A 14,828-nucleotide genomic window follows, 5' to 3' on the forward strand; every position below is an offset into this window, starting at 1 on the left:
CTTGCCAACCACACTGTGGGGTGAGGGTCAAAAGCATCAAGCACTTGCCAGTCTGAGGAGCTAAGGGAGAGGCAGGCGCTGAACCCTCCTTCCAACCTGCTCAAGAGACAGGCATTACAACCTGAATGAAAGCAGGCCAGGCATCCAGTTAAAGATCAGCAGGGGAGCAGATCAGCCAGACACACACACACACACACACACACACACACACACACACACACCCTCATGCTGTGGCTCCCCGGGGTCACCTGAGATGTAGCAGCAGCAGGACAAAGAAGATGAATTTCTCAAGCATAGGTTTTGTTCATAAAACAAAACAGACCTTGAGAGAGCAGCGTGGCCTTCCCCAGGGGGAAGGAATTCAATTTGGCCCAAATATCACTGTCTCAGCGCTGGGCAGATGGAGCTGGTGGCTCTGAGGGAGCTCTGTTAGAGAACGATGCCAGTACTTCCCTTGGCTCAGCCCAGCACCCTATTCAGACGAGAGCAGGTAAATTGCCTGCCTTCTGAGACAGGCCTCCAAATGCTCTCAGTACCTGCTGGCGAGGCCTGACTGGTAATAATTAGAAAAACTCGCCTCTTTCTGAAAATACGTCAAATGTCGATAAGCAGGAAGCGTGTGTAACTTGGGAACTGTGTATGTGGTTCTGTTGCCCAGTGGAAAGTGCCTGGCCTTTATCCCCTTCATAACAGTCTGATGAGCTTGTGTGTGTGTGTGTGTGTGTGTGTGTGTGTGTGTGTGTGTGTGTGTGTGTGTGTGTGTGTGTGTGTGTCTGGTGCAGGTTAAACGGGCATCACCGACTGTTTCCATTCACCAGCCAAGATCACAAATGCCAGAGGCTAAGGCATTTGCTGGACCCCAGACAAGGGCTTAAAGACCTGGTTTCTTGTTTTTGTTTGTCGGTTTGTTTTTAAAAGTAAGTTGTCCTCTGTTGTCATAAGCAAGAACAACGTATCTATCTCAACATTCCCAGAGCCCAGGGCTCCAAACACTGAACACACCATACTTAGAAAAAGATAACTCAGCAATTAAGAGCCAAGCAATGGGGCTGGAGAGATGGTTCAGTGGTTAAGAATACTGGCTGCTCTTTCAGAGGACCCCGGTTTGATTCCTAGCACCCTCATGGCAACTTGAAACCATCTATAACTCCAGTTCCAGGGGGTCTGATACCTTCTTCTGGCCTCACCCAGCAACGGGTATGCATGTGGTATACATTCATATATGCAGGCAAACACGCACGATAAAAGGAAATAAATCCCTTTTTTGTTTTTCATGTTGTAAGGCAAGGTCTCGCTATGTAGCTCAGGCTATCCTAGGACTAGTCACTATATAGACCAGGCTGGCCTCCAACTCACAGATCTCTGCCTGTCTCTATGTCCTACATGTAAATAAATCTAAAAAGGCCCCAGCAGGGACCAGAGCCTAGTTCTAATCCTGACTCTGTTGTGTTCTCTGCAGATTCGTTACTGGCTGTGTGGAAGGCAGAGAAACCCTGTCATTTCTCCCTGCATCTAAGGATGCCTGGCTGCTCTCTGCTACTCCAAGTCAGTTCTTACTCCTGGTAACTCAGGAGTAAGGAAGGACAGGGACACACACACACATCCCTTCCCCCAACCACTGCTGTGAGTGGTGGACTCTCTTCTGGGCCTCATCTGGTGTTGCCTTGTCTTGAGCCTCTACTCTTAGGTTGGCCACACAGGGAAGGCAGGACAAACATAACGAAACCTCTACCCTCAAGAAGCACGCAGCCTATTACAGAGGGGGAAAGCCACTTAAACAACCATTAACCAAACTGAACGCTGAGAGGAGTTGAGGGCAGAGGGTGACAGCTTCAGGGTGCTGCTTTGGTCTAGCGAGAGCTGTGGTAGCAAGAAGAGGGAGTTTTGTGAGGCTCGGCTTCTGAGCCAAAGTGGGAACGAACACTCCACCCCCGAGGCAAGCTGATGGGTAGGCAGCAACTGCACATCAGCACTGGCTCAATAGAGCAACTGATCTGGCAAAGAGCGTCCTCACCTTAGCTGGCTGCACCCAAGGTTTTAGGAGCCCAGGAGGCTAAGAAACGTTCTAATGACGGAAGCCCAATTTAGATGGGCAGATCTAATTTGGCTCCAAGTTGCTAAGCTGCATTAAGTTGTTTATCCACATTATGCAAATGTAATTAACGCTCATCAGAATCAGAGCCCGTCCCCACAAAGGAGAGAAAGGCGGTTATATCCAGCTAAGTCAGATCCCAACAATAACTTCCAGAAATAAAGCTCCAAGTCAGAGATTCTGTGCTTCTTAACGGGGTCCTTTTGGTTAAGAAGATCTGCGTTACCTGCCATGGCTCCGGCTGTTAGGAGATTGATACCTCCCACGTGTCCGTTCTCATCCGCCAGGAGGAGTTTGCAGTGAGCATACACGGGAAAATAGATCGCGGAGAAGGGAATGTCTCGGAGGAAACACGCTTTGGCACCCTGTCACACGGTGAGGAAACAGTGTACAACAATGTGTAAATATGGTTTGAATGACCAAACGGATGGGAAGCAGGCAGGCATCAGTGACAGGCTGAGGTGTCCTTCAAACGGCATTAGAAGTGATGTGGGGGGAAACTGGGGTGGGGAGCAGTGGGATAGAGCAGACATGCAGGGCAGGAAGCTTTCTAAAGGAAACTGGGCACTCGTCCAGGCTAACCTCAGGTGACTGCAGCATTTTGACAACAAAGAACTTTCTAGCATTTCTAGAAATGTTATATTTAGGGTTTTAAAACTTAACTTGGCGGGGCGGGAGAGATGGCTCAGTGGTTAAGAGCCCTGGCTACTCTTTCAGAGGACCTGGGTTCAATTCCCAGCGCCCACATGGTGGCTTACAACTATTTGTTAACTGCAGTTCCAAGGGGTTTTGACACCCTCACACAGACAGACATGCAGGTAAAACGCTAATGCCCATAAAATAATGATAAATAAATTATTTAATAATTAACTTGTTTTCTGTTGCAATCACACATGAGATCTCTCCTCTTAAGTGTTTTAAAGCGCAGTACAATATTAACTCAAGAGGATGCTCGCTGCCGGTCTCTGCAACTTGTCAATATCTAACTGGAACTTTCTGTGCATCAAGGCAGGTCAAGCCAGGCAACATTTAGGATCCATAAGGACTCTCAGACTTCCTGGGTGGCTTGACCTGCTCAGCTTTGCTAGAAGTGAGGGTGGGGGAGCTTGAGCAGGGATCGGAGTAGATAGGTAAACAGGAGAGGTGTTAGATCAGATTCCGGTATGAATGGCTTGATTCCCAAACCCCCCCAAAACTAACAAATTATCAAGTCAACCTCAATCAGTTCAAAGCCTCCAGAGTCCCAGGCAGAATGCCAGAGGCAACAGAGAAAGGAAACTGTTCTTGGAAAGGCAGAGAAAACATCCGTGTTTTGTTCCCTGCTCATTCCACGCATGTCCCATTCAAGACAGCCTGTCCTAGCCGTGGGGAGGGCCATGAACACGTTCCTTACCATTGCCATCGACTGACCCCTGCCAGCTCCGGCCTGAGGCTTTACCTCACCAGACACCCAAGCACTGGGCTCCCATAGCTCTGTTTCTATTACAACAACAAAAACATCCAAGGACTCTTGCAGGATAATCCAGACAGAACCAATATTTACAAATTCTGCTCTCCAGGGGAATCTCAATGGATGGCAAGGAGGGTGGGCGGGAGGAGCAGAGTGGAGGCGCTCTGTAAAGACAGACTCGGCTGGCAGCCGGGCTCCAGAGCACCCTGGGGCTTGCAGCTCTAATCTAGACAGTCCTAATTTCTAATTTGCAGTTACAGAGGTAAATTTACACATTTCAGTAGCTATGGCTCCATAAATAAATTCAATGCTGTGGAAACACAGTCCCCTATAGAGGTGAAACCTCCGTATTTTCCCTTCTACCAGGGAAAGGAACAGAAAGAAATACTCTCTGAGTTAAAGAAAAACACTGGCTTCTGCTCCATTACATCTGATCTGTAATGATGGCGGCGGTAAGTGTACCGGCAGGGGAGGAATCTGTTGACTGGCGTTCTGTGAAAGTACAGTAACTGTTGTTGGTTTTTAATGGAATTCATTATTGACAAACCCTCCCACTTAACTTCTTAAAGACTCGAATTCTGCCAAATTCTACTATCTTTTTTTCCCACTGTAGTCATGATGATTAAAACAAGAGAAGCCCCTTCTGGGACAATAACATTCAGATTCTACATTGGCATAGGATCATTCTGGAGTCCTAAAACCATCCAACGAGTACCAAAGAAACTTCTCAAAGATCCCATAGAATAAAGGCCGGGTACGTGAAGCCAGAGGTACTGTGGAACAGATGTCTTGCCAACAGCTCCATAAAAACTAAAAATGACAACAGGAACATGTTTCTCCCACTACCTTTACCGGGGAGCACAAGTGTGTCCATCTGGCTGCCTTTACCCAAGGATCCCGATTTCATTTGGGTTTTCTATCCCATAGGTACTCAGTTTGGGGGTGGGGGTGGGGTCATCCAGCATCTTCACTCTGTCGTGAGTGTACTGTGTGTATACATGTGGGCAATGTGTGTCACATCTTCTCCATTCAGTTAGGAGGCCAAAGAAAGAAATGGACCCACCTTGTACAGCCCAAAAAGTCCCAAGTCCTGAAGCACATTCAGAGCACTGACTCTGGGTCCTGTGGTGATCTCTCCGGCTACCTGAAGGCGAATCTTCACTATCTCCAGAGGATTGGTAAAGATGACCTGCGAGCCTCCAGCCTGCAAGCAAGGGAGACAGACAAGTTCTTTCCACATCAGAGTTGGTCCAGGGGTGTCAATGAAGGGAAAGGCATGGAAGACGTCTCTTTTTTCACTGGGGAAGGAAAGGCACACATTGCACTCGGTGCAGGACGGGCTTAGCGAGATGTTCCAAAGATGCTTCACGTTAATCTCTGTTTGGGTTTGTGTCTATTTGAAACGAAGACTCGATCTCTAGCCCAAACTCACCTAGAGCGCACTATATTGACTAAGCTACGCTAGACTCCACAGCAACTCTCCTGCCTCAGCCTGCAGAGTGCTAGGATTGCAGATGAGAGCCACTGTGGCCAAACTTGGGTTTATTTCTATTTGCAATATCAAGATCAATTCTCAGAACTAACCTTCAAGGACAGCCTCAAGCATATTCAAAACAGCAAAGTAAATCAACCCAATTTGGCAAACACAAGTCAATGAAGACGTGCAGGCTGGGCTCTGGGTAAGAGGGGACATTTGGCAGAGCATTGATTCAGCCCAGCAACATGCAGAAAAAGCAGACACAGCCCACAGAGGGGCCCTCATCAGAGATGGATCTCCTCCGGTTCTTACATTGCACTTGAGCTTACACAAAGCTCTGAGCCTGGACCAGGAACACACACACAAAAGGAAAGAGTTTGGGGAGAGAAACTTCAGTATCATTTCAAGAGAAAACAAAGGGGAAAAAAACATCTCTGAGACGGAGCTGGGCACCTGAATCACCCGAGTGCAGTGACCTCAGATCATGGCACATGGTGAGTGCGTAACAGGTTTGATTTTAAATAACCAGAGTATATTTGCATCTGAGATCTGCCAACTGGTGGGGGCGGGGGTGGGAGTGTTTAAAATAACTACAACTCCTTTCTCGGTGTCTGTAACGTAAAGATGAGCATGTGTGCGTGATCACAGGTACATAAAAATAAATAAAACACGTATTATCTCTACAAAGCGAAGAACTCTCATTTGTTCGTTTTTTGTCTTAAACTGTGGCTGTTTACATTAGATAATCAAAACTGTCTTCATACAATATTCATAATTGTAATGGTATCCATATAATCATAATCATTATATAGTTCTCACAGCCGCAGCACGAGTTCCTGTAAAATAAGAGGCGTGCGCCCCGATGGGCAGAGCAGTTCCACAGGTCTCCAAACAGCAGTGAGGTCCTCCACCCACCCCCCTCCACGTCTGCCTACACCCATGACCCTCCCAGAGCCCCTTCCAAAGGACAGTGAGTCGGCTCCTCAACACTGTGGGGACATAGCACTAGTGCTTCAACACCTCTGGTTCAAATCCTGACCCTTCATGACTTTGAAAGCTACATTGGCCCTAGATTCCTTCCCTTCTCTGAACTTGAATCCCCCAGGGAACTAATCCCCTTTTGTCTTGACACAGCACAGACCACCAGCAGGCACACAGGTCCCCCAATGAGGATATTCTGACCCAATTTTACATGTTGATTTGCCCGTGTTCCTTTCTTTGATAATCTGCTGCTCTGCAGGCAGACAGGTGCATTTCAATGTTTCAATCTAAGCAAACAATACTTTCAAAAGGATTGCTGGGTGAAAAATTATGTTAAAATGATAATCCAAGTAATTACTCCTGTAGCTAGAATTAAAGACCGAACCGACTGAAAAGTTTACTATTTCCTCGAAATCGCTTTTTTAAACAATGGTTGCAAAGACTGTCTTTGGGAAAACATGCTTTATATTCTAAACTAAAGCAGATTAAGATAAAAAGGTAAGAACTGCACGTTTTTATTACAATCCTTCAGATTTACCACCACCAGCGTGCCAGCCTTTAGGAGGTAAGTGTTAAATATGGACATTACGCTGAAATAAACAAAGTCCTTTCATGGGTTTTGCTTGTTTGGATGGTTGGTCGGTCAGTTGGTTAGTGTTTCTCTGTCTAGTCCTGGCTCTACTAGTATTCCAGGCTGGCCTCGAACTCACTGAGATCTGGCTGGCTGGGATCAAAGGCATGTACCCCCCACTACTGGGTTGCCATTTTGTATTGTAAACGCTTGAGAGTTCTCACATCTGGTCTGCCTGCCCCAGCTTCCTTCTCTTGGCATTCTTTCCTCTCATCTGATCCTCTTGGAAATGGCTGACTACACTTTGCACTCGTCTGACAGTTTTCCAAATTTCTCAGTGCACAAGTAACATGCTTTCTTCTTTTTTTTTTTTTTTTTTTTTTTTTTTTTTTTTTTTTGGTTCTTTTTTTTTCGGAGCTGGGGACCGAACCCAGGGCCTTGCGCTTCCTAGGCAAGCGCTCTACCACTGAGCTAAATCCCCAACCCCACATGCTTTCTTCTAAAGCACCATTAAAACAGTATAATCAAGAAAAGGAGCCAATGACACCAGTTCCATGGATAGTCACATTAATTGTGATATGCATTGAAGGTGAGCACCCTGGAACACAACACAGATGCAAACTGTCAACATGGCTCTCCCAGCAAGGGAGCAAGTCAACCGTGACAGTGATATTGTAGCCAAGCATACATCTATTGGGTCATCCCTATGTGGTCCTTGCAGTTTAAGGAGTAAAATTTCTATCAGTTCAATAATGTTTGTTCATGTTTTTAAATTCATTTTACATTTCTAAACTTTATAACTAGAATCATATAGGCAAATTATATCTAGAGGCACTGTAACTTTTTTTAGAAGTGATGAGATTGCTATTTAATTTGTCTAAACCTTTAAATGGAGCTGCAGAGGCTCAGTGGGTAAGAAAGCTTGCTCTGCAAACATAAAGGCGTGGGTTCAAGTGCCCAGAACCCATTTAAAAAGCCAGGCTTTGCTAGGTATAGTTGAACCCCCAGGCTGTGGCAGGCAGAGACAGGAGGTTCACTGGGACTTGGTCACCAGCCTAGCTCAAGGTTCAGTGATCCTACACACACACACACACACACACACACACACACACACAGACACACACACACACACACACACAAACACACACACACACATACACACACACACATACACATACAAATTTATAACACAAGCTGGATATAGTGACTCAAACTTTTAATCTCAGCACTTGGGAGGCAGAAGCAGGAGGATCTCTATGAGTTCAAGGCCAGCCTGGTCTAAAGAGTGAATTCCAGGATAACCAAGGTGACAGAATGAGACCCTGTCTCAAATGTAAATAAATAAAAATAAAAAATTATATATATATATATATATGTATATCAGTAATGAAACTTTGGATGTTTATAGCACTCCGAAAGAAACATACACCGTGAACGTGCACTGTCCTTTTCTAAGAGTTGTGGCAGATGAGAAGCCTAGTGTGTGCAATGAGAACCGTGCTATTGGCTCCGCCTTTAAATCCGTGTTTCTCTTATTCTAGGACTGACTTTATGGGACAGCAAAACAGCTCTCTGTTCACGGCAAATAATCATTTAATACATACATTTCCACAAGAACAGTAACTTCCCAGTGAAGAAGACACACCTGTGTTTGTGCCAACGTGTAGTTTGTAGCCTCTCATAGCAATGAAATTACACACAGAAAACAATCAAGTGCCCAACAAGAAAACAGTTACCATTATATCAAAAAAGCACTGTGATTTGGCTTTAAACATGCCAAATCGCTTATGAACATATAATATTTGCTATATATTTCATTATAATTATGTCCAAATTTACTTAAGATTATCGAAATTGAAGTGGCTTTGTAGGTTTGCAGCATGGAAGAGGCGAGCGTCTTCCGCCGCTCTCAAAGACATACAAGGTACACTTGTGGAGGAAGACAGACTTCTTCACCTAGAGAATTGGGCAGCCACAGAGCCAGGCCTTCAAAACAAAGCAGCAAACCAGGGCATGCTGAGGTGGCTCAGCCTTGCTACCAAGCCTGAGGGTCTCAGTTCAGGCTCTAGGACCCATATGGTACAGGAGACAACCGATTCCTGGAAGTATTCTGACTTCCCAGCATGAATGCACAAACCAGTAAGATTGGTGATGAACTTAAAAAAAAAAAAATTACATAACAAAGACAAGAGATCCAACCAAAAAATGGCACATACCCTGACCATGCCGGGCCCCATTCACAATGGCTATTAAACATAAAGGGAAATGCCAGAAGGGAGGCTTGGTCAAAGAGACACTTCTAAATCCCATGGGAACATGCTACAGTATCAGTGACCTTGGAAACATGCCGTGGGAAGGAAGGCAGAGCCCAGAGGTTATATACCCTGTGGTTGCATTTACAGGAGATATTCCGAAGTAGTGTCTATGGAGGAGTTTATCAACGAATGGCCACCTAGAGTATGGGGGTGAGGTGGGAAGACAGAAGGGTGAAAGCTAACAAGTATCTCTGTGTGTGTGTGTGTGTGTGTGTGTGTGTGTCTGTGTGTCTGTGTGTATGTGTGTGTGTATGTGTATATGTATCTGTATGTGTATGTATCTCTGTGTGTGTGTGTATCTCTGTGTGTGTGTCTGTATGTGTCTGTGTGTGTGTGTATCTCTGTGTGTGTGTGTCTGTGTGTGTCTGTGTGTGTATGTGTGTGTATATGTGTGTGTGTGTCTGTGTGTGTGTCTGTGTGTGTCTGTGTGTGTCTGTGTGTGTATCTCTGTGTGTGTATATGTGTGTGTATATGTGTATGTGTGTATGTGTGTATGTATATGTGTGTATGTGTATGTGTATCTGTGTGTGTGTATGTGTGTGTGTATCTCTGTGTGTGTGTATCTGTGTGTCTGTGTGTGTGTCTGTGTGTGTGTGTCTGTGTGTGTATCTCTGTGTGTGTATATGTGTATGTGTGTGTATGTGTGTATGTATATGTGTGTATGTGTGTGTGTATCTGTGTGTGTGTCTGTGTGTGTATCTCTGTGTGTGTATATGTGTATGTGTGTATGTATATGTGTGTATGTGTGTGTATCTGTGTGTGTGTATGTGTGTGTATCTCTGTGTGTGTATCTCTGTGTGTGTGTATCTGTTTGTGTCTCTGTGTGTGTATGTGTGTGTGTATATGTGTGTGTGTATCTGTGTGTGTGTGTGTGTGTGTGTGTGTGTGTGTGCTGGTGCTGGTGAGCACAGTGATGAGATTTGCTAACACTGATTTTTGATGCTGGTTGCATGTACTCTGTGAATATACTAAGAGCTACTGAGTCAGACACATAGGATGTAGCATTAGGGAGTGACTTTGGTATCAGTAAAGCTACTATCCTTTCAGGACAGGGGCACAGCTCTGGTAGAGCACACAACCTGTATGCACAAGGGCCTGAGTTTGATCTCCAACATCAACCACGACATCTGCGGAAAGATCCAGAGGGCACTTGCTGAGAGGAAAGTAAGTAGATGAAATAAAGAACAGACAGTATGTTAATGCAGTGTGTTAATTAGCTGGGCGGTAGACACATGGATGCTCACTGTATAGCACTCTTCATTGACACAGAACATAGGGGTTTTATTTTGGTTTGGTTGGTTGGTTTTGGTTGGTTGTCATCGTTGTTATTTGCATGTAGCTTTTTTGTTTTGTGAGACAAGGTCTCACACTGCAACCCTGGCTGGCCTTGGACTGGAAGTCATCCTCCTGTCTCTGCCTTCAGAAACCTGGGATTGATGTGAGCTACCATCCTCAGCCTTACCACACATGTTTGAAAACTGACAGTGGTGTGCCTGAAAGATGGCTCGGTGAGTAAAGGAGCTGCTTGGTGACCTGACCATAAGCCTGAGGCCCACATGGAGGAAGGTGAGAACTGACTGGCAAATTGTCCTCTGCTCTCCACCAGCACGCTGACCAGCACAGTGACCAGTGTGCACGCATGCATATCAAATATACACACCTCAATCCTTAAGTTAAACTGATCATAGTGCCAAGAAGGCAGCTTACGATGAGTTCATGCTTCAGTTGAGTCTTGGAAGCCTTGCATAACACACACACACACACACACACACACACACACACACACACACACACTGATTAAAACAGAAAAAGGCAATGGAGGCATGGTGACTCACACCTTTAATCCCAGCACTCAGAAGGGATGGGCAGGTGGGTCTTTAGGAGTTGGAGGGCAGCCTGGTCTAAATAGAGAGTTCCAGGCAAGCCAGAGCTATGTGGTGAAACCCCATCTCAAAACAAAAACAAAGAACAGCAGGAGAGCAGAACCCAGGCCTGCAGATATGGAATCTCACCCCATTCTCAGGGCAACAGCATTCCCTCCCAGCTACAAGAAACTTGGACCCGGCCCTCACTAATCCCTTTGGGAGGTGCTTCCAGCTCAGTTAGAGCCTTCCTGACTAACCTAGGTACAGCTTTAACACTGGGCAGCTGGGGCAGAGCTCAGCTCAATGCCCGAGGGACACTATACATTTGTCTGCTCAGTACCCATAGGGGTGTGGACTCAGAACCAGGTCAGGGTGAAACTGCCCTCCACACTGTTGATTGGCTTCCCTCAAGAAAGAGAACATCTCTGCCCCACCGTGCCTGCTAGTCTATACACAGAGGCTTGGCCATTCATCTAAGACTCTATTTTCTGGTTTAGTTTTCTGGCTTTTGAGAGAAGTGCTAAGCTATGCTTTAACAATCATCTACCCTGTGGTACGATGGCTCATCAGCAGGGGAAACAAATCAAGACTTATAAATGAGATAAGCCTGTAATCCCTGTACCCAGGAGACTAAAGAAGCATCGTGAGTTTAAGGCCAGCCTGGGCTACATAGTAAGACCCTGTCTCAAATTTAAAAAAAAAGAAATAAAAAAAATTATATATATATGCTCAGCACATTTTCTTTCCCAGAGTTCAATGTCACTATTTCTCCTGCTATCGGCCAATCAAAAATCAGTCATTAAGTATCCAGAAATAAATCATGATTAAGAGATAAATTCAGTGTCAGCCAAACACCTCAGGGCATCTTAGACTTTGCCTATAAACAAGAGTCTACACCTAGGAGGAACATAGTAATCACATGTCTAATCCTCTACACAGCACAGAAATAATTAGCTGTTTTGGAAAAGAAAATTTACAACCTTCTTGTTTCTTTTTCTTTTCCCAGATAGGGCCTCATTTAGCCCAGGCTAGCCTCGGAACCCATATGTAGCCAAAGATGACCCCGATATTCTGATTCTCCTGGGTTAGCGCCCCTACTCTGAGAATTATAGGCATGCATTACCCTCCCCCGACCCCATCACAAAAGCAGCTTAGCTTTCAGGAGATTACAGGTATGCAAATACTGTGGTCAACATGAGTTAGGGAGCTTCCTAACCAAATGGAAACTAAAACCACCAATACATTTATCATTTACAAAGAAGAGAAACAATTATAGCTTCTAATTACAATGTAAGAGGGGAGTGCAAGCTGGGGCTTTATTTTTTGCCTATCACTGATCATTCATAAGAAATAAATTGAGCCAAATAAGTCTCCTTCGCGAGAAAGCACACACACCCATCAGCACACCCATGGCGTGCACGCAAACATGCAAGCTCGGCCTCACCCCACACACAAGGCAACGCAAGGGTCCAGCTGACAAGTCTCATCACAAAGAAGCCTGGAGCAATTGCTCCCCCTGACCCCAGGGACATCTTCTCTGAATTAAAACTTCTAAGGTCATTGACCTCGTCATCTCAGGCTCCACAAGCAAGTGAGAAGGCTTTTTTTTGCCAGGACCTCCAGCTAACTTAACCAGAAATCATTAACATTTTCAGGACCAAAATGGACTACGAAAGCCTCAAGCAAACTACTTTATCAACTGTGAAGCTGACACCGCTCGTAACATTTGCTGAGCTGCAAACTTAGATGCGTCAGCCAGTCTAATTCCAATGTAATGCTTACTTTACACCTTAAAAACAGAAAACGCCAAGCTCTACAAAATCACAATTTTAGTGGCTCTGGAATTTTTGCCACTAGCTACAATATACTTATAGTCTCTTGTTGCCCCTTTGCAGCACCATTAGAACGCTTAATGAAATACAAGGGCACACGCTTGCTATGCATAAAACTGAAGGGCCCAACTAACCAGCCCCCCTCACACTTAAAGTTCCAGAGAAGAGAAATGGACAGGAACTACACCTGCTATTACATTTCCTTTGATGCTTAAACAAGCTTAAGAATTTAAAAAGTCTAGAAGGGGGCTAGAGACCTGGCTCAGCTGCTAAGAGCACTTGTTTCTCTCGTAAAGGACTCGGGTTCAGTTCCCAGCACCCACATGGTCGCTCACAAACATCTATAACTCCAGTTCTAGGGGATCTGACGCCCCCTTCTGGCCACCAAGGGCACATATACACACAGTGCACTTAAATGTATACAAGTAAAGTAGAACATTTTTTAAAATTACACACACACACACACACACACAGAGAGAGAGAGAGAGAGAGAGAGAGAGAGAGAGAGTCTAGACCATAAGAGCTTCAGGAGCTTCAAAGAAATAATCTCAAAATCAGATTACACACTGGGGAGGAGGATCAGTTAGCAAGGCAAACCCTAGGACCTGGCCTCGGTTCCCACAAGCCACATGCTGCATGCGGTGCCTGTCTTGGGAGTGCCAGTGTTGGTGGAGGTGGAGCGCAGAAGATCCCCACAGTCTACTCTCGGCCAGTCAAGCTTGATTGCTGAGCTTCAAGGGGATGAGTGACTCTGTCTCAATGAAGGTGGACAGTTTGTGATTCTGTCTCAATGAAGGTGGACAGTTTTCTTGAAGATGACACCAAGGTTGTCCATATATACCACACACTCAGTTTAAAACTTCCTTAAAGGCAATCCTTTGAGTTAAAGGGAGATGTTGGACCAGTGAGATGGCTCAGTGGGTAAAGGTGCCTACTGCCCTAAATTCAATTCCCTGGACACACAGGATGGAAGGAAAGAACCAACTCTCTGGCCACCATATCATAGTATGCAACACACACACACACACACACACACACACACACACACACACACACACAAGACATGAAAAATGTAATAAAAAATGTAAAGGGAAATGTTACTCATATTTTATACCTACTTTGCAGAGAGATTAGAGGAATAATTTTGCTACAAGAAACACTCAGGATTGATACATACGCAACCTCCAGCAAGAATTTCTGCAGGCAGTGGGATGGAGCCATCTCTTCTGGTAAATTTGTCCCGGACAAAATCATTAACCTAATTAGGAAGACAAGATCAGCTCATCAGAATTTCCTGGCATTTCCTCTGCTGGTCATCTCCAAATTATCAAAAATACTTGTCTCATGATAAAGATAAAATTTTACCAATTGTCTACATATATGTGAACATTTTTACAAGCACCATATAGTGCTCCTATCTCACCAGCATTGGTCTTATCTTGGCTTCAGGACAATATTCTATGTAAATGACATCAATTCAGTGACAAAGAAACTTACTGTTAGCTTAATGGCTTTTTCTGGTGCAACTCCTATCAGCTGTGGGATCAGACCTGTATGGAAGAAGAGAATCATTTGCAAAACAGACGTCTATGAGTGAATGCACAAGCCTAACAAGGACTGCTTTCCTCTAAGTTACCCAAGTATCTCAAGGTTTTCATCTAGATGGGGTGGGGTGGGGATTATCCTAAAAACTCTGTGTGTGTGTGTGTGTGTGTGTGTGTGTGTGTGTGTGTGTGTGTGTGTGTGTACAATTTACCAGTCAAATATAATGCCATTTTTCTCCAAGCTAAAAATGTTTTTCTTTAACATCCTTAAAAACAAACAAACAAACAAACAAACAAACAAACAAACAGTCTCTACACAAATACACAAGGAAAGAATGGAGCCTGTTGGTTTTCTCTACTCAGTGACCAAATTTCCTCCTATTCTCAACAGCAGCACATAGACACGTTACAGAAGCCAGTGCTGTGGGCTGAGAGAAGCTCAGGGCTGTGTGCTTCAAGCACAGCCCGGTTTTGCTACAGTGTACACTCCTTACAGCACAAAGGAGAGCTGCTGCTACTGAGTATCCGCTCCCATTATCTTCTCTTCAGAGAAAACCAACATTCTGCCCCCGCACTCATTTATTTAAAAGAAAGCAAGCCGTGACTGTAAAGCAAAACACAGCTTTCAGTATCGGTCCATATGAAAATATGTGCCAATTATATATTTATTTACTAATATATGTCAAGCTTAAGACCTTTAA

The 14,828-nt window shown here is 44.9% G+C and overlaps 1 protein-coding gene across 1 annotated transcript in view; it reads right to left on the reverse strand.

Moving 5' to 3' along the window:
- Positions 1-14,828, reverse strand: part of Slc25a12 (solute carrier family 25 member 12) — a gene marked incomplete at its 3' end in the record, with an annotated part of 195,305 nt that overhangs the window by 104,091 nt on the left and 76,386 nt on the right. Inside the window, 4 exon segments of the mRNA NM_001399269.2 lie at positions 2,319-2,457; positions 4,606-4,746; positions 13,761-13,841; positions 14,081-14,133. Coding sequence (NP_001386198.1) covers positions 2,319-2,457; positions 4,606-4,746; positions 13,761-13,841; positions 14,081-14,133 — 414 coding nt within the window.

This window comes from Rattus norvegicus, chromosome 3 (genome assembly GCF_021556685.1).
Source record: "Rattus norvegicus strain SHRSP/BbbUtx chromosome 3, alternate assembly SHRSP_T2T, whole genome shotgun sequence".
NCBI classification, from domain to species: Eukaryota; Metazoa; Chordata; class Mammalia; order Rodentia; family Muridae; genus Rattus; species Rattus norvegicus.